The following is a 19,131-nucleotide window of genomic DNA, read 5'->3' as shown; positions in this document are numbered from 1 at the left end:
AAAAAAACCACCTTAGGTTTGTATACTACAAGTAGAATACACATGGTTGGAAGTCGCTTCAGCTCCATTCTGCAAAGTTCAGCTGAGAATTCCAGGAACTCTCAAATTTGGAAGTTCTATTTTTATTATAGCAATAGGAATATGGGAATTATCAGGGGATTACTTCAACTGATATGTGTAAGAGCCGTGTAAGTACTAACAATTTTAGCCTGGGCTCTTGAACTAAAAGTAATAACCCCATGGGGGCTCACTGTTGGGAGCTGAATCTCTAAAAATATTATATTGAAAAGCAGTTTTATCTTCAATTGTCTCCCATCCATTGTGACTGGTGCCAAAATATACTCAGGTAAAGTCTAAAAGTTTCAGGTTCAGAATAAGCATATAAAGAAGAGTCACGTTGTTAAATAAGGTATTTTTCTTACTTTACGTATTTATTTTTAAAGATTTTATTTTTAAGTAACCTCTGTACCCAATGTGGGGCTCAAACCTACAAACCCGAGATCAAGAGTCACGTGCTCTACCAATTGAGCCAGCCAGGCACCCCTATGTTTCTTACTTTAGATTTTAGTTTTCTTTTTGGGGTTGACAATCTAGAATTTTTATATGGATTTAATCCAGAAAGCAATGGGGGTCCCCATTATAATCCTGTTTACTTAATTGTGAATTCCGGTTTAGTTATCAGAAATATGATTTTAAGATAGCCTAGACCTAAAGTAGAAAATTACATTATTTCTAGCATCTCAATGGATATTAACTGATGCATTCATTAAGATTGTAGTCTCCATGTTTTTCAGCCAGAGGCTAGGCTGGATGAAGACCAGGTGGTGGTTCTTCCCTTCTCCATATTGGGTAGGGTAGAGGCCGATGGAACTGTGGAATGATCCAGGAATGAGATGTAGCTGTGGTACCAGTTTTATGCCCCAGTGCTTGCCAAACAAAGATTTCTAAGCATTAGGGATGCATGTTCCCATGACTCCTTTATCATTATTCTAACCTGCCTAAGTGCAGAGGATTAAATTGTCACAAATGACTAGTGTTACTATGTTAACTGAATTTCTATAGCCATGAAGTCGCTCAACTTCCAATTCAAAACAAAAACGAAAACAATAATTCTAGTAATTAGAATCCAGTTGAAATATTTCTACGTTAAGATCATCTATGCTGGGATGTTGGGCAACAAAACTTTCAAATTGATTTACTTTACTTTTGCTCGTTGTCTTTGCTTTTATTTGCAGTTCTGGGAAATGCCAGTGCAAAGCGGGCGTCACCGGCTCTACATGTGATCGATGCCAAGATGGATATTATGACTTTAGTAAGAGTGGCTGCTTGCCCTGCCAATGTAATAATCGGTCTGCCACTTGTGATGCCCTCACAGGTACGTGCTTTCCTTAAGTTGGTTGTGTAATTAGTCCATTGTTCTTTTCATAAATTTCACGAATCATGTTGGTTGGGAAGCAAAGAAGACAATATGAACTACAATTCCGGAAGGGGTAGACCTCGTCCTAAGTAAGGGGATGATCACCAGCCACTTTATTCCCAGGGGACATTTGCTGATTCGGGTCATAGGCAAAGGAGCAGAAATTCTTCTTGAGGAAAGAGACAGAAGAAGAGTTTTTGGCAGTTGTTTGGGACTTGTGTGATGGATTGGAAACTAGAGGAGCCCTAAAGACTGGGCCAGTTTCCTCCCAGGACGTTAGCTGATTGTTCAAGAGACAAGAGGCTGGCCCAAAAAGTATTAAGAAGTCTCTAAGTCTTACTGTGCTGTGGAGACAAAATCCCTTTAGAAAGAGAGGCCCTATTACCATACACAAACCTCTGTCTCTCAAGACACTGGCAGATTCTGAAGTGCGTGGAGTGAGACCTGGGCTGTACCCACCGAGGACCCACCCACTCTATGACCAAGATATAGTGATGAACCATAAGTGAACTTACTCGTACTGAGATTGCAGCCCATCTTCAACGTATCTCAATTTCTAATTGGGTCGAGATGATTCCCTCGTTATATCTGCCTCACAGAGAAAACAGGTCATCTATGGCTCTTCTATATGCTGTATCTGGCATATAATAAAAATACTTGACAATGCTGAGGAGGGAAAATGTGACCAAAAATAAAGAGAAAAAATAAACAATGGAAGCAGACCCACAGATAATCCAGATGTTAGAGTTAGCAGAGAATGCCTTTAAAATAACTAAAGTTAATGTTTTAAGAAAATAAGGGGAAACCCAGAAAATAGGTAAAAAGAGGCAAATTTCAAGAGAATTGGAATCTATTTAAAAAAAACAAAACTGAACTAGAACTGAAAAATACAACATCTGAAATGAACAACTCATAGCATGGGTTTAACAAACGTTTGTTCACGGTGAAGACAAGGTTTGTAGACTTGAATACAGCTCAGCTAAAAATATCCAACTGAAGCCCAGAGGAAAAAAATACAATGGAAAGAACAGAGCAGGAAGACATGTGAGACACAGCTAAAAAGACTGGCATAAATGTAATTGGAGATTCAGAAAGAAAGGAGAAAGAGATTGGGGCAGAAGCAAGATTTGAAGAGATAATGGCCAAGAATTTTCCAAACCGGTAGAAGACATCAGCCCACAGATTCAGAAAGCTCTGCAAACCCCAGGTGGTATAAAGCAAAGAAAACCACATTGAGGCAAACTATTAAAAACTAAAGACAACGAACTCTTCCGATGGTCAGTTTTCCTAAATGTAAGGACTAGAAATGTTTCCTTGGAAACCTTTTTTTCCCCAACAGAAAAATCAGGACAAACCAGCCAGACAAGTACAAGTGTTTTTATGAAAGTAAGGTTGCAGAATATTTGAAATTGAAAGTACTCTGGAAAAACCTGTATTGAAAGTTTATTCTTTAAAAAAATTTTTTTTCTTAATGTTTATTTATTTTTGAGACAGAGAGAGGCAGAGCATGAATGGGGCAGGGTCAGAGAGAGAGGGAGACACAGAATCCGAAGCAAGCTCCAGGCTGTGAGCCGTCAGCACAGAGCCCGACACAGGGCTTGAACTCACAGACCGTGAGATCATGACCTGAGCCGAAGTCGGACACTTAACTGACTGAGCCACCCAGGCGCCTTGAAAGTTTATTCTTCATTTTAGTCCTCTGTCCATGGTGAAACAAACTGATTTAGCAGAAATAGTTTTATCATTATTATTTTTTTTTTTTTTTCTGTTACGTGATCTGGTCCCTGGCTACTTACTGGTTCTCTCTCGTGCTTTTCTTTTTCTCTACTGCCTGTGATCCAGTCATACCGCCTTCTGTTCCTAAAACAAGCCGTGTTCCCTTTCTCCAAGGTTCTCATTTGTGATCTTACCTCTGCCTAGAATGGTCTTTCTAATACACCTCTACCCCACTGCTAGCCCTTTGCCTTATTAAACCATATTGTTCCTTCAGGCCTTCCAACTTCCATGTAGTTTACCACATTAGAAAGTGGTTCCTGACACTCCAGGCTGAATGATGGCTCCCAGTTATGCACTGTCATATGCACTTGTATTTTTTGTCATAGTATTTATAGTCTATAATTATGTGTTTATTTGTGATTATGAGTCATGCATGGCTTACTTACTCCACTGTAAGTTCCCTGATGGTAGGGGCGACCCTAGTTTTGTTCATCATTGTACACAGTCTCTAGCATGGAGCTTGGCACGTATACGTACTAAGTGTTTGTTGGGTAAATGAAGAAATGAATGGAAAAACGCAGAGGAAAGATACATTTCAGTCCTGGTTAACGACAGGAATGCTCCATCCTACTGAGTTGATGTAAATTTCTCCTCAGGTCTTGTACAGTAAGGAAGCAGTCTACACTGCTGATCTCATGTCTGGTTTTCTTTGCAGCAATGAGATACCTGTCTTTAATGGCAAGTAAATCCCAACCTGTCCTTGCTAGAGATAATTGAAGGCAAAAGAAATCCTTCCCATGATTGCGATTTCCAAAATCAGTTAGTAATAAGAGAAATAAATGGCTTCTCTGTTTATAAATATAATAAAAGTGGAATTCAACGTGAAGGGATGCAAATACTTGGTTTAAAACTGCAAGCTTAACATACAGTCTTTGCTTTTGTCTCAAAGATTTTTTTCAACAGCGCTGGGATACGGCTGCCCTCTGGTGGCCACTTACTATGTTTTCACTGTCCTTACTTTCCCCCTTTGTAGTCTTTTTCTATACCTTGTGATTTAGATAAAGCAGATTTTAAGGTAACCTTTTTGTGATAAAATATACTGGGGAAAAACATTTTGGAAAACAGTTTCACAATGTGTTTAAGAGTCTTAAAAATACCTCCTTGATCCAGAAATTCTGTTTCCAGAAGTCTATTCTGAAGAAATAATTCTAAATTAATAAAAAGATGTTGTGTTCAAAGATGCTTACCAAAGTGGTAGTTATGTTCCAAAAAAAATCAGACAACCCCATTTCTATCAACAAGGAATGAAGCAGATTATGTTGTCTTGGCAATACGTGGTTAAGAGCACAGCAAGTGCAATCTTGACTTTACCTTGGCCAAATTACTTAGCCTGTTTTTTCTCCTAGAAGTGCAGGATAATAACAGTAACAGTCTAATGGGTTGTTGTGGTGATTTGGTGCAATATATTTATAGAGCCTTTAATACAGTGTCTGCCCCATTATAAGCAATCAATAAAAGGCAACTATGAAGTTGTCATTAAAACGTTTTAAAGAATGGTACAGGGGCACCTGGGTGGCTCAGTGGTTAAGGGTCCGACTTCGGCTCGGGTCATGATCTTGCAGTTTGTGGGTTCGAGCCCCGCGTCGGGCTGTGTGCTGACAGCTTGGAGTCTGGAGCCTGCTTCAGATTCTGTGTCTCCCTCTCTCCCTGCCCCTCCCCCCACCCCTTCAAAAATAAATAGACATTAAAAAAAAAAGAAAAAGAACTGTGTATAACAACATGAGAGACTGAAGAAAGCGGGGCATGAATGACATAGCCACATATTTAGACTATTTAAAGAGCAAAAGTTAAACTCCTATACATAAAAAAAGATTTTAAGGAAAAGTATTCAAAATCTTAATGACAGATTTCTTATGACTTTTTTTCTTCTTTGTACTCTCCTGTATTTTCTGGATTTTCTTTATTGAGCATATATTTACATTGAAATGGAGGTGGAAGGACTATTATTTTTTAAACTAGAACTTTATGTCCATGTGGTGCCCTTTTTAAGACTTCAAGGCGCTTTCATGGATTCATAGTGTCTCATGGTGAGCAACTTGCCTCAGCCTGGCTGAGTTGACCACTCCATCACTCCTTGATAACTGTCCTCTCTTTAGGGTATCACAGGTTCCTTCTTTTCCTTTTTCTTTTCTTTTCTTTTCTTTTCTTTTCTTTTCTTTTCTTTTCTTTTCTTTTCTCTTCTCTTCTCTTCTCTCTTCTCTTCTCTTCTCTTCTCTTCTCTTCTCTTCTCTCTTCTCTTCCTTCTCTTCTCTTCCTTCTCTTCTCTTCTCTTCCTTCTCTTCTCTTCTCTTCTCTTCTCTTCTCTTCTCTTCTCTTCTCTTCTCTTTTCTTTTCTTTTCTTTCTCAGTCAGCTCTGCTGGATCTTCCTTTGTTCAAGAAAAGGGCTGGAGTGCCTCAGGGCTCAGTCCTTGCCTTGTTTGCCTCCTCCATTTGTACTCTCCTCGACTGGTCTCATTCAGTCCTCTAGACTTAATTTAAAATGCCATCTACCTGGTGCCACCGACCAGATTTACATTTCTCCCCCGATCTTTACACTCAAAGATCCAACAGTACACTCGTCATCTTCACTGGAATGCCTTAATTGACATCAGAACCCTAAGACATCCGAAACAACTCTTTCCTCTACCCTGGAAGCCAAGCCTGCCTTACCCCTAGTGTGCTTCATTTGACACCATTCAGCCGGTTGCTCACTCCAAAAGCCTGGGGGTCATATTTGGTTCCTTTCTTTTCCTTGCAGCAAACATCAAATCCGTCAGCAAGGTCTATCAGCCCAGCATTCAGAATACACCATGGACCTGACAACTGTTTCTGACCTTTGTTATTGTCATCCTTGTGCAAGGCCCCGTCATCTCTCTGAACTACCGTGACATTCTCTGATCTCATCTTATCTCTCTGCCTTCTCTCTTGCCCTCTCACCCCAGATCCTCACCCCACCACATAACAACCGGAGTGATCTTTTTAAAATGTAAGACCAGATCCATGCCATCCCCCTGCTTGAATCCTCGAATGGCTTCCCCTCCCTCTTGGAATAAAATTCAAACTTCTTTCTAGGGCTGACATGACTGTACATTTTTGGACCTCTGCCTTTCTCTCTGACCTTAACTTCTGTCAGTCTCCCTTGTTCACTTGGGCTTGGCCTTCTTTCTTCTGGACAGGTTGGAAGTGGACCTTCTGTCTATAGAGAGGATCAGGCATTTCTTCCCACAACAAAGCACATTACCGTACTTCTGACACGTTTGTATATAAACTACGAAATGGTAAAATAAATAAGGACAAAGCTTTTTACAGGTGGCGATTTATGTTTTCAAAGCATTGTCACTGAATTTCATTGGAAAGGAGCCCCACATTCTTTTCTTTGACTGGTTGTTTTCTTGGTTACCCTTACCAGATTTGTTTGCTGCCTAGCCAGCGAGCATGAGATCATCTTCAGGAAACTCTCATTCCCTTTTCTTTTTTCTTTTCTTTTCTTTTTTTTCAATGGTAATCCACTCCTTTGGCCATCTTTCAGCAAAGAGAATGTGAATTTTAAGGCAGAATTGTTGTATTTTGGGAGGTTCCAGGCAGAGTATAATAAGCAAAGTTAAACTTCAGCTTATTTTTCATATATCATTTATCCTAAAAGAAAGATCCTTAGCTTTTAGATTTTAAAGGGAATTTAGATTTCATCTAGTGCAGCTTTCTTAATTTATAGATGAGGAAACTGAAGCATAAAGAGAAAACGTTTGTCTTATGGAATGGTTTTTTGCCCTTTGTAATATTCACATTACATGAAATCATTAGCTCAAGAATTACCCCATTTTACAGCTTAGAAAAGTGATGTTCAGAGAAGCTCTTTATGGAGGGTTACACAACTGGGAAGAGGTTCAGCTGGGAGTGGAACTCAGGTCTGACACTAAATACTGCTCCAGTTTTCTTATGCTCTGTTGCCTCCCAGAGAGGAGTTATAAGCTGTTAGAAAAGCAAATTCATACTATCAGTACCTCCTGGATATGGATTTGGAAGGTTATGATATTTATGGTTATTTATGATAAAAGAATTTCTTCCAAGCTTCTCGTGGAATGTTTTAAACTTGCTTGGGTTCTTGAAATATTTTTATAATACACATGTGATATAGTTTATAATGTGTTAATTTTGTAGTCAGGAAAAAATAAAGACAAGGGGCTCCTGGGTGGCTCCATTAAGCATCCGACTCTTGATTTCAGCTCAGGTCATGATCTCATGGTTCATGGGATTGAGCCTCACATACGGCTCTGTGCTGATAGCGTGGAGCCTGCTTGGGATTCTCTCTCTCCCTCTCTATCTTTCTGCTCCTTCCTGGCTCGTGCACATGTGTGTTCTCTCTCTCTCTCTCAAAATAAATACACAAACTTTTTTTTTTTAAAGAAAAACATCAAGACAGTAAAAATAAAAGGGATACATGCATACCAGAGACACATGAAAATCAAAGGAGAAAGACCCAAAAGGACTATTGCCCTTGCCCCCATAGCTCTTGTTAGCATTCTGTTGTGTCTATGTCTGTCTGTACTTAATTTATTAATTTTCTTTCTCTGTAGCACTGTTCCAGGTACATGCTATTTTTGAAGCAGTGTAATGAGTCTTGTTATTATACTTATTTTCATCTTTCCTTTTGAGACAACATATTTGCCACATAAGGTTATTTTTTTCCTCATTGACTTATTGCAGGGTATGGCATAAAACAAATAGAAATAAATTTTTCCAGAAAAAAATTTTAATTGTTATGAATTGTATGATTAAATAAATTTGTATTCTAATATAAAGGGTGTAAGAGAATGCAATTATATTGTGATAAACACAAAGGCTTGAGACCTTATCTAAAATGGTCAAAGGCCCCAAAACACTAAGCATGTAGGTCCAGTAGCATTGTAGAAGCAAAGTATTAATAGTGTATATATTTACCATTTTTTAATAAGAGTAGCACTGTGGGGGCACCTGGGTGGCACAGTAATTTAAACATCCAACTTCAGCTCAGGTCATGATCTCACGGTCCGTGGGTTCGAGCCCTGTGTCGGGCTCTGTGCTGACAGCTCAAAGCCTGAAGCCTGCTTTGGATTCTGTGTCTCCCTCTCTCTCTGCCCCTCCCCCGTTCACACTCTGTCTCTCAAAAATAAATAAATGTTAAAAAAAAAAAAAAAGAAAGAAAAAAGAATAGCACTGTGACCTTTTCTTGCCACATTAGTCATGTGCAAATGGCATGTTATTGGAACACATCTTGCCCCAAACATCCATATTCTGTTACAGAATTATTAACTTTTTTGAGGCATTTTTAAAGTTCAGGACTTTATCAGAAAGTATTTCCATTGCACATTTTTAATAGGGGGAGAGCATATGGCCAGATATTACACATGATGCAGGTTTTGACTTTTCCAACTTGCAGAACACTTTGACATTTAAGATGATCTTATTTGTAGGGCCAAAATCTGCAGTTTCTTCATATGTATTTTTTTCAGCTATTTTTATTGTCACAAAGATACATAGCTAAAGAGGGATCAGGATATAAGATCTGGAAAGAAGTCAGTACCCAACATGTTTATCACTGTATGAGGATATACTCCTACTTTGTTATATGTGTGATAAGCATCATTAACACTAATGGGCCTTAAAAAAATTATATGATTAGGGACATCTGGCTGGCTCAGTTGGTAGAGCATGTGACTTTTGACCATGAGGCTGTGGGTTCAAGCCCTGTGATGAGTTAGTAGATCGCTTAAAAATAAAATATTTAAAAAAATTATATGATTAAAAGTGACATTTCCATGCAAATTTGATTTAGTTCAAAGTTCAGTGTTCAGATAATAAATTTTTGAAGCTGTCTTTCCCCGTCAGTTCATGAAGTTTGGGGGAATCGTCCCATAATCACTTAAGAATTGAGATGTGCCATGTGGGTTAATACCTTTGTCATTATTTTGGTTTTCCAAATCTTGCCCCAGTTGTCAGATTATTTTATTTTGCAACCTCAGTCTCTCTCCCCTTTTTCATAAATATTTCACTTGTAACGAAAAGAAATCAATGTAACTGTTTATGAATAGCTTGAGCATTTAATTGTGTTTAGCTTATCGGGTAAAACTTCCTAGGTTTCTGTCACATGTTGTCACTCCTGTAATAGCAGTTCGAAGAGGTCCTGTGCGTATATGTGGCCTCCTGAAGAAGGGATGTGGGGGTGCCTGAGTGGCTCCATTGGTTAAGTGGCTGACTCTGGGTTTCATCATGATCTCATGGTACATGAGTTGGAGTCTCACATTGGGCTCTGTGTGGACAGTGTGGAGCCTGCTTGGGAGTCTCTCTCCCTCCTTCTCTCTCCCCTTCCCCCACTCTCTCACACTCTCTCTCTCCAAATAAATAAATAAACTGGAAAAAAAAAGGAGAAGTAAATTGCATCGCACTTTTCCATTTTCTGTTTTCAGACATTATGCTGCTTCAGTGTCTATAGAACATCTTCTCTAATAGGGCACCAAAGGAATAGTATTACAAAACACATAACTTGGCTTTCCTCTTTCCTTTTGATTTTTTCTGCTAACCAACTGTGTATTTTTTAAAGTATTTATTTATGGGGAACCTGAGTGGCTCAATCGGTTAGGCGTCTGACTTTGCCTCAGGTCATGATCTCACGGTTTGTGGGTTTGAGCCTCGTCTCGGGCTCTGTGCTGTCAGCTCAGCTTTTAAAAGTATTTATTTATTCATTCATTCATTCACTCATTCATTCATTCTTATTTATTTATTTATAGTGATTTCTACACCCAACATGAGGCTCAAACTCATGACCCTAAGATCAAGAATCACATGCTCTACCAACTGAGCCAGTCAGATGCCCCTATTAATTCATTGTCTTTCCTTTGATCTTGAGTTTTTAAAATATAAAAATGTATGGAAAATAATATGGCAAATACCCATGTACCTACACCTAAAATTAATAAATATTAACATTTTGGTATTTTGCGTAATATATATATATAGTTATATATTTGAAATAGAAATTACAAATAAGGTTGGGAGCCCTCTCTGGTTTTTTTCCCCTAGACTCGTTTTCCTCCTTCACTCCATAAAGACAAACAGAGCATAAAATTTGACTGTGCTCTCTTAGTCCACGTTCGATTTTTACTACCAATATTATGTATGTATCCAACTGCTTAGTACAGTTTTTAAAATTTTACAAGATAGGTAAGTACTCTCCACCTGTTCTCTATCATTCTGCAGATTGCTTTTTTCAACCAACATTATTTTTAAGGTGTCATGCATGTTCATACATATAGTTTTAGTTCACTTTTCTAATTACAGTATCCCAACTATGAAAAGTCATTCTTTTTTAAAGAGGTCTTTAGATTGATTTTATTTTTTCTTTGAAAAAATAGTTGACCTGCTTTCTGTATGTAGTCAGCAATCAACATGGCCTTATTGCTACTCGACTCATGTACCAGCCTTTCCCTAGAGTTTCTAGTCAAGCAGGGGACACAGAATTTACAGACCTGGCCAGTGTAGGAAAAGACGGGATGGAAACCGAACCCTGTTAATTCCTGTCGGATAAGTTCTTCTGGCTAAGTCTTAAGGTCTCTTGGTTGCAGATGTGATTTATTTAAAGTTGTTGCACTTTCAGGATAAATCTTCAAATAATTTGCTTCTTTTAGGTGCTTGTTTAAACTGCCAGGAAAATAGCAAAGGGGATCACTGTGAAGAATGCAGAGAAGGATTTTATCAGAGTCCTGACGCCACAAAAGAATGTCTTCGCTGCCCTTGTTCAGCAGTGACATCTACAGGCAGCTGTATCATAAGTAAGGCCTTTCTCTAAATCTTCATCTCGAGAGGAAAAATCAGGCAGTCAGTTATCAATTGATATGAAGTGTGCTGATAAATGAAGTTCTGTAGGGTGCTGTAGGGGAAGGGTTTTGCAACCAAGTCCAAATACCTAATATGAAATGAGACTTGAGGGAGAGGGGAGGAAATTTTTGTTAAAATCTTATTTTATCTTGTCTGTTGGGACTAAAGAAGAAGGAATGTGAAAGTTGTAAGAGCGCCTAGCTATTACAATTATTCATATTCCTATGTAAGCATCTTTCTTTTGTCCTCTACCTGAATAGATTCTCTGGAGGGCCCCCATCGTTTTCACAATAAGCTGGACAATTAAGGGTTAAGAAATAAGGTGTAGATCTTTAGTCTCTTTACGCTCGAGAGCAGATAGTAGGGAGGGGACAGCAGTTGTCTTGCATTTGTAATTGCAGCTCAAGACCGTACTAAGTTACGTTCCTGCCCTCTCTCTCTCAGAACTGGATGACTTGGAGCCTACGTGTGTCCAGTGCAAAGACGGTTACACAGGCCGGAACTGCAACACCTGTGAAAACGGCTATTACAATTCTGACAGCATCTGTACCAAGTGCCAATGTCATGGCCACGTGGACCCAATTAAAACTCCAAAGGTTTGCAAGCCCGAGAGTGGTGAATGCATCAGCTGCCTCCATAACACCACTGGGTTTTGGTGTGAGAACTGTCTGGAAGGCTATGTCAGAGACCTCGAGGGAAATTGCGTCAAGAAAGGTAAAACCTCACCTAAGGTTGTAAATGTAGTGTCTAAGCCTAGCAGTGAAAATTTCAGGACAGCTACCTTTAGCTTTAAAAAAACCTTCCAATCCCACGAGAGGAATTTTCTGGAAATAGATTTTGATAGGTATTTGCCTAAAGGGATCTCCTTCTATTCCTGCTGCTCTCCTGATGCTCCAAAGTCAACTCCAGAAATCTGAGGCCCGCGACAAAGGCATTGCAGGGTTCCCACATTTTCTCTTCATCTATTTTCATTTTTATGTTGATAATTTAAAAGTCCTCTCATGTGTTTTATCCTTTGCTTCTATATTCTCATCACTTCCAGTGACCATCAAAGGTCTTTGGAAGCAGGGACCTGTAATCTTGTTCGAAGTTCTGGCTGAGAAACCGGAGTCCACGGTAGCATCTGTCCTAACTTTGGGCCTGAGTTTTCCCATGTGTGATGGAGGAAATAGTAATTATATTCTTTTTGATTTTTAAAAGAAGAAGTCGTTCGTATGGCAAAAAATGTTTCTTGCAGGAAAAGTCAGTAAAGATTTAGATAAAAATTAATGACTAGAAATTCAGGATGAGTTACGGATATTCTGGCTTCATTGGGTCACAGAGTGATTAGACCACACCCTCCTAGAAACCGCTCTCTGATAATCTGGCAGATACTGAATCCTAGGCTGATGGACAGTTGGTCTGTGGCAAGTGTCGTCACCTCTGCCATTTTCTTAATATCCTTATTCTGTTGTGATCAAGGCTCAAAGACCGAGACCGAACCCTGTCACTAGCCTGGAGATCCTGCCTCTCGGTTCTCCTTCCCATTTGCAGGCATGCTTTGTCCATACTTAGCTGACAGGACTGTGATGATTTTTCTTATTATTCACTGTGTAATATAAAACATGCCTCTTCTGGGGGTAGATTAATGTGTCTGGCTGTGGCGACGAATTATAATGACAATAGCAGTCATTTTACCGAGCGCCTATGACGTGCCAAGCTCTGGGAACATTACGTGCGGTAACTCTAGCTCATGTAACCTTCCCCAGGGACTCCGCAAAGTAGATATGATCATTCCCATTTTACAGATGAGGAGCCTCAGTGTTAAAAAGATTCACTTACTTATCTGTAGCCACACAGTTCTACTTGATTCCAAAGCCTGCGGTATTTCTACTGAGCTGTGCCGCATTAGCACTTTAATTATAAGATAGCCACGATCTCCATGACGGGAGAATTACTACACATACAATTAAAAGAAGGCTGTTTTTTGTTTTTTTTTATCTTGCCTGACATCAACTTTGGACACTTAAATTGTGTTTTTCAGAAGTAGCCAGAAATACAATTTTTCTTACTCTGTTTTTGCCTCTTTTGAGGAGAATTTTGCCCTTATGAAATGCCATCAGATTTGTTGTACTTATTTTAGTTCAAATGATTGTCTTTTTATTCCTGTCACTTTTAACCAAGTGATTTAGGACTCAGCAGTGAGATATTTACTGCCTTTGCAGGAATTTGTATGAATCTATCCAAGAGTCAAGAAGGATAGGAAGCTCCAACATTAGGATTTTCCCCAAGATTTTAATATTATACATTTTGGAGAACAGCCATGGGTGTCATAATCTAGCTTTCTAGACCTTGATTCTTTTCACTATATTTCTTTAAAAATTATTTTTAACTTGCATTACCTTAAAGCAGACTCTCATGTCCACATCCCACATCAACTTCCACTCCCATGTGTATTTCTTTTATTGTTTCTCAAAACTAGATAATTTTGTCTTTTACATTTCATTCTCTGTTTTTATTTTCAGAAGTTATTGTTCCAACACCTGAAGGTTCTACCATTTTGGTTTCCAATGCCTCTTTGACCACATCAGTGCCCACCCCTGTTATAAATAGTACATTTACCCCCACAACCCTGCAGACTATCTTTTCCGTAAGCTCTGCTGAAAACAGCACGTCAGCTTTAGCTGATGTTTCATGGACCCAGTTTAACATCATCATTTTGACAGTCATCATCATTGTGGTGGTGCTGCTGATGGGATTTGTGGGGGCCGTCTATATGTACCGGGAGTACCAGAACCGGAAACTCAATGCCCCCTTTTGGACCATCGAGCTCAAAGAAGACAATATCAGTTTCAGCAGCTACCACGACAGCATTCCCAATGCAGATGTGTCAGGACTGTTGGAAGATGATGGCAATGAAGTGGCTCCCAACGGGCAGCTGACCCTGACGACACCCATACATAACTACAAAGCCTGAGGAGCTAGAACTGTCACCCTGGATCGGTAGAGCACAGGGCTTACTAAGACAGCATCGGCTCCTGGGCCACATGAGGCCTGGGCAGAGTTTGCTGAGAAAGCAGAGGCGTATAGTGCATCTGGAAGTTTCAGGTACAAATGTGTAATGCACTGGCCTATTACTCTTAGTTTCCCCATGAAGCTCCGAAGCAGTCACTGTCAATAAGGACTTGTAGTAAAGTATATTTTTGTACCCAACGACATGGGAGTATAGAAAGGCCGAACCCCACAGTGCAGCCCACATCTACTTTGACCTCCGAATAGACTCCTGGGGAAGTGCTCACCAAACCAGCGGAAACACGGTGATGGAAGTGGAGGGGGAGGACTCCAGGAAGACTTCATCTCCATTCCTGAAACACCTTTTTTTAAAGGAAGGTCAGGGATGATACTCCTTTAACTGTGCTAAAAGACATCACTGCAGAAAAGCTTAATGTCTGGGCGGTCTCACAATAAACAATCCCGATTGTTTCCAGAATAGGGGCGGAAAAGTCTCAAGAGGATCTTTAGAAAAGCTTGATTTTTCCTTCCCAAATTCTTGCTCAATGATAGGATCCAAGCACGGGATAAGCTTCTAATGGTAGAAACAGGAAACAGGAAGGTGACATCTGGTAGCAGGAAGCTGATGGTCCTCCTTAGGGTCTCAGTGTAGATGATGAATTGTCTAAAAATAAGGACTGCTCCTGCCTCTAGAGAAGTAAGGTGTATATAGTGAATGTAGCATATCTGGTCAACATTGTTATTTGTATCTATTTGTAAAAAAAAAAAAAAAATCATGTCATATTTTATCATCTAGAAACTATTTGTACAGCAGTTAATGGCGTTGTAAAAAGAACATATGGGGATTGGTTAAAATATGACATAGGTGGCAATATTGCTGGAGCTGGGACTCTGGTGAACGTCAGTCATTTTTGGTCCCTCTTTGGACACTGTTGAAATTTGTAAGAGGTTGAGTGTTTCCAACCTTTCTTTCCCTTTCTCGGTCTCAAAGTAGAGTTACACGTTCTTTGACTTACTAGACATTCAAGCAATAGATTTTTAAGGCCGTGATTGTTAAGCTGGGATGCAGGCTGCACTCTCTAAAGTACTCACCTGATTAGACATTAGCCAGTCTATATATTTTACATAGATCAATGTAGAACACATCCTCATGAAAAAAAAAAATGTTTTTAAGTGTAAAAGACAGTCTTCCAGAGGAATTAGAAATATTTTAGTTCCAAAAGAAAAGCCATCATATCACTTGGGATCCCCTGTTTTTCATGCCTGTGAAATATTTATTATATTCTTCCTCCCCACTCGAAAAAATACCTTCCACATTTGAACGTAGTTTGTCACCCGTAGGCCGCGAGGTGTCTGCTATCTTCCTGCAGGGCTACAGTTTTGCCGTTAGAGGTAGCTCTGTGGTTCGGTGGGTACAGTTAGTCCTTGCTTTTGGACCCGGTTGTTCCCTCGAGGCCACCTACTGTCGCCCTCGTCTGTTATGATAGCGACAGGTTGTGGGTGCAGCAAGCCAGGAAAAGCAGCCAGAAGTCAAATATAGATATTTATTAGGAGGAACCGCAAACTGTCAGGTGGCGAGAAAAGAAGCAAAGGTTTGTTAGATTAGACCTAGAACATCCAAGTTGACAACCTTGCCTGCCTTCCCGGGAGAAACACCTGGAATTTGTTCATCCCTCTGTAGGAGACCCCTAAGCTTTCTCAGGTTTTAGAGATGACGTTCTGGAGGATGGACAGATAGATAGTCCAGTTCTGTAACCTGAGGTGCTCTGAATATTTGGCCATTGCTCATGAGAGGAGAGGATACATTACATTGCATTGTATTTTAAAAATCAGTGGATATTCCTATAGGCCTTTGCAGTTCGCAAAGCCCATTTCCACACGTATGTCCTCCGTTCCTCACCCTAGCCCCTTGAGGAAGTAGTTGTTGTCCCCATTTTACAGATGAGGTTAAATGTCTCACTCAAGGCTGCACAATATGTCATTATCAGGCTTGGAATCAGGCCTCCTGACTCTGAAGCACATATATATTCTTCCAAATCTAGGCCAATGTAGAAACTGCTAGCCATGGACAGAGAGGCTGGGAGGGACTGTCCCGTCTGTGAATGTTTCCAACTTCGTGAGTACAAGGTACAGTCCAGGGCCATACCGCTGGGAAGGGCTTTGTGGAAAGGACCCTGGAGAATGACTGCCTGCGGCCAGTGTTGGCAACAAGAAAACAAATCTACCGGTTTTTGTGCTTCCTCAAAGAGAACTGACCCTCGTGAGCAGGGAGGGAAATGTGTTTTCCCCAGCAGCCCCCACTAACGCACGGGCAGACTGAGCACTGCACAGTTCCAAGGAAGGGGGCCTGTCTCCCAGACTGCACCCCTCAAGGTGAGGGGTTGAGCGTGGTGGGAAATAAGCACTGGTTACACAGAAGTTACCCCAGTAGAGCAAGCGTGAGTGTTGGTCGGGGTCTGAGAGCCAAAGCCAAATAGTCCAGATTCTGGCCATAGAGAGGTTGCTTGAAAGAGAGCCTGAAAGGCATTGCAAACATTGAATCACAAGGAACATTAATCGCTAAGGAATTACTGACAGCTCCTACGTCAGGTTCTCAATTTTTCCGAGTGGAAAAAAAAATTGAGGTCTTAAAACTGGTTTTAAGTAATATTCTTTAGCGTCCCCTGCTTTTTGCTGGCGGAAATAATTTTGCTCTAGAATATAAATCAATCATGAAGTGATCTACCGGCAAAATCAGACTAGGAAACTACTATGGAATGCATTGCACACGTTCGTTCCTCTGAAGGCAGGGTCTCCCTGAGCTATGACGTTTCACACCAGGATCCCGTCGGTCTTCTAGAAAGATCATATTGGAAGACCTTTTGAATAAGTGTTAGAAATGTGTTTATTTTTGATTAAGACTAATGTGACCCTTACTGGTAAATGACAGATACTGCTATTAAGTGATCATTTTGTCTTCATTCATTCATGTTCATAAGCCCTGACGTATTTCTGACAGAAATCCTAGGTAGTGTTGTAAAATATGTCTGTCCTCCCTTATTGTCCCCTCCCTCCCTGCACTGGCTAGCTCCTAGATATCTCTTATGAATGGAATTTCTCCAGTGATAGAGAAAAATGGTGACAGAAACGAACGCTCATTTATACTAAGGTCCTATGGATTTAATGTGTTACCACTCTTCGGAATAACCTGCATTTTAAGAGAGAACAGAGCAGATGTGACGTGGGAGGAGAGAGATTTTGGGGGAGAGGATTTGTAGAGGTGTCAAATTATATGGCTACTCTCTAGCCCTAACATTCCCCAGAAAACGGATCATTAAAGCAATACTCATGATCCCACTAGTTCATTTTGGTCAGAGAGTGCCTTCCGGACGTTTAGCCCTTCTCGTGCTGTTTTGGAGGCAGAGAACTAAAGCAATAGAATGTCTTCCTAAGAGCTTCAGTCGGGACGGGGTTATCAGATCATTCACCACGGTCCTATATTTTTTGTAGGACTTATGGTAAACATAACACCACTTGTAATGAACATTCCCTGGTTCTTATGCTTTGAAGTGTGTGGGTAGGAGTTGAATCTGCACATCTCAAGGAAAGAAATCTCTCTGATAAAAAGTTGAGAGAAGTACAGAGCAACCCAGTGTAACCTGTTAGAGCAAGGAAAGCATTTCTGGCCTCATCCACAAAGACTTTTGGTCCGTTGTGATCTTGACGGCATGGGGCTTGGGAACTAACATGAGTTTGGCGTGTGTGGGGGAGTGATGAAAGGTTAGCACAATTTTCCTCTTTAACCCTGAGCCAGTGACCATGCCGAGGGAAAAAGCAGGAAGAACACACCGATTCATCCGAAGACATCAGATCACGTCAAATGGACTGAAGGTTATGGATCGTTAAAATGGCAGTGGTTGAATGATGCTTTTTCAAAGGCAGTTGGGAACCCCTGTTACTCGTAACTTACACACAGGCAAGAGTTGTGACGGTGGTGAGCACATGAGCCCAGGGCTTCTGAGCCAACTTAGCCCAAAGCCCAGTGATTCACAGCTGAGTTTTAATGCTAGGCACTTGCACTCTGCCATAGGTTACATCTTAGCCCGGGCTATTAGGGGATGTTCCTAAAACATTAAACTCCTATGTGTGTCACTAAAATTCTAACACAAATTCTAAAAACGTGTCTCCTACAGATGCTGTACTAGGCTTCATGATGCATTTCTAAATTTGTGTATGATTTGAATATATGAAAGAATTTATACAAGAGTGTTATTTAAAATTATTAAAAAAATAAATGTATATAATTTGTACCTATTGTAGATTTGTTGTTTTCCTTTTTTGTGTGTGTGGTCAGTGTTGTTGGAAGTCTTTTAATATATGTCACAGAGCATCTATTTTCAAACCACTTCATGAAAATCTTTGAACCCTTTGTTGATTTACTATGCTTTTTGTTTTAAGTTCCTTTAAATCATGTTTTCCACTTAGGAACAAACATGCCACGAGATTCCCCCTCTTGGAACAAAACAAAACAACCTGAGGGGGGGGAAAGCATATATTAACAGATATTCTTATTTGTACTTTTGCCTCTACCCTATGAGATTCATTAGGCTTTCCATGAAAATTTTAAAGAAAAAACGTGCTCCTTTTAAATTTTATTTTCATACATATAAAATTTTTCCTTTCTTCATATAAATCTGAATGGAACCATGTTCTATATGTTTATTAGACAGCCTGCAATGAGAGTACATCTTTTTATGATTTTGAGGAACCCATGAAGATCCTGTATTTTGACAAAGCTCAATGGTATTTAATGGGATGCCGTCTAGAGATCCTAGGGGCACTTTGAAAAAAGAAAAAGTAGGTCAGGCCTTTGTGCTGAGAGCTTTATTATGTTTTCAATTTTTTTAAGTTTATTTATTTTTGAGAGAGAGAGGGAAAAAGGGAGACAGAGGATCCCACAGAGAATCCCTGATGCAGGGCTTGAACTCACAAACCCAGAGATCATGACCTGAGCTGAAATCAAGAGTTAGAAGCTTAAAGGACTGAGCCATCCAGGCACCCCTGTGCTGAGAGGTTTATAAACTTCAGTTGGTTTATTCACCTTCAGGTGGTTGCTATTTAAACTTTAAAACCCTGTT

At 40.0% G+C, this 19,131-nt stretch overlaps 1 protein-coding gene across 1 annotated transcript in view; it reads left to right on the top strand.

Moving 5' to 3' along the window:
• The window catches only part of MEGF9 (multiple EGF like domains 9), an 89,797-nt gene extending 71,489 nt beyond the window's left edge, over positions 1 to 18,308 (top strand). Inside the window, exons 3-6 of the mRNA XM_042964854.1 lie at positions 1,236 to 1,375; positions 10,834 to 10,977; positions 11,468 to 11,737; positions 13,528 to 18,308. Of these exons, the coding sequence (XP_042820788.1) occupies positions 1,236 to 1,375; positions 10,834 to 10,977; positions 11,468 to 11,737; positions 13,528 to 13,979 (1,006 nt within the window). The 3' untranslated portion in view covers positions 13,980 to 18,308. The remainder of the gene's footprint in view (positions 1 to 1,235; positions 1,376 to 10,833; positions 10,978 to 11,467; positions 11,738 to 13,527) is intronic.
• Positions 18,309 to 19,131: the final 823 nt, after the last annotated feature.

This window comes from Panthera tigris, chromosome D4 (assembly GCF_018350195.1).
Source record: "Panthera tigris isolate Pti1 chromosome D4, P.tigris_Pti1_mat1.1, whole genome shotgun sequence".
NCBI lineage: Eukaryota > Metazoa > Chordata > Mammalia > Carnivora > Felidae > Panthera > Panthera tigris.
The sequence above is the reverse complement of the archived record's forward strand: the minus strand, read 5'-3'. Positions and strand labels throughout refer to the sequence as shown.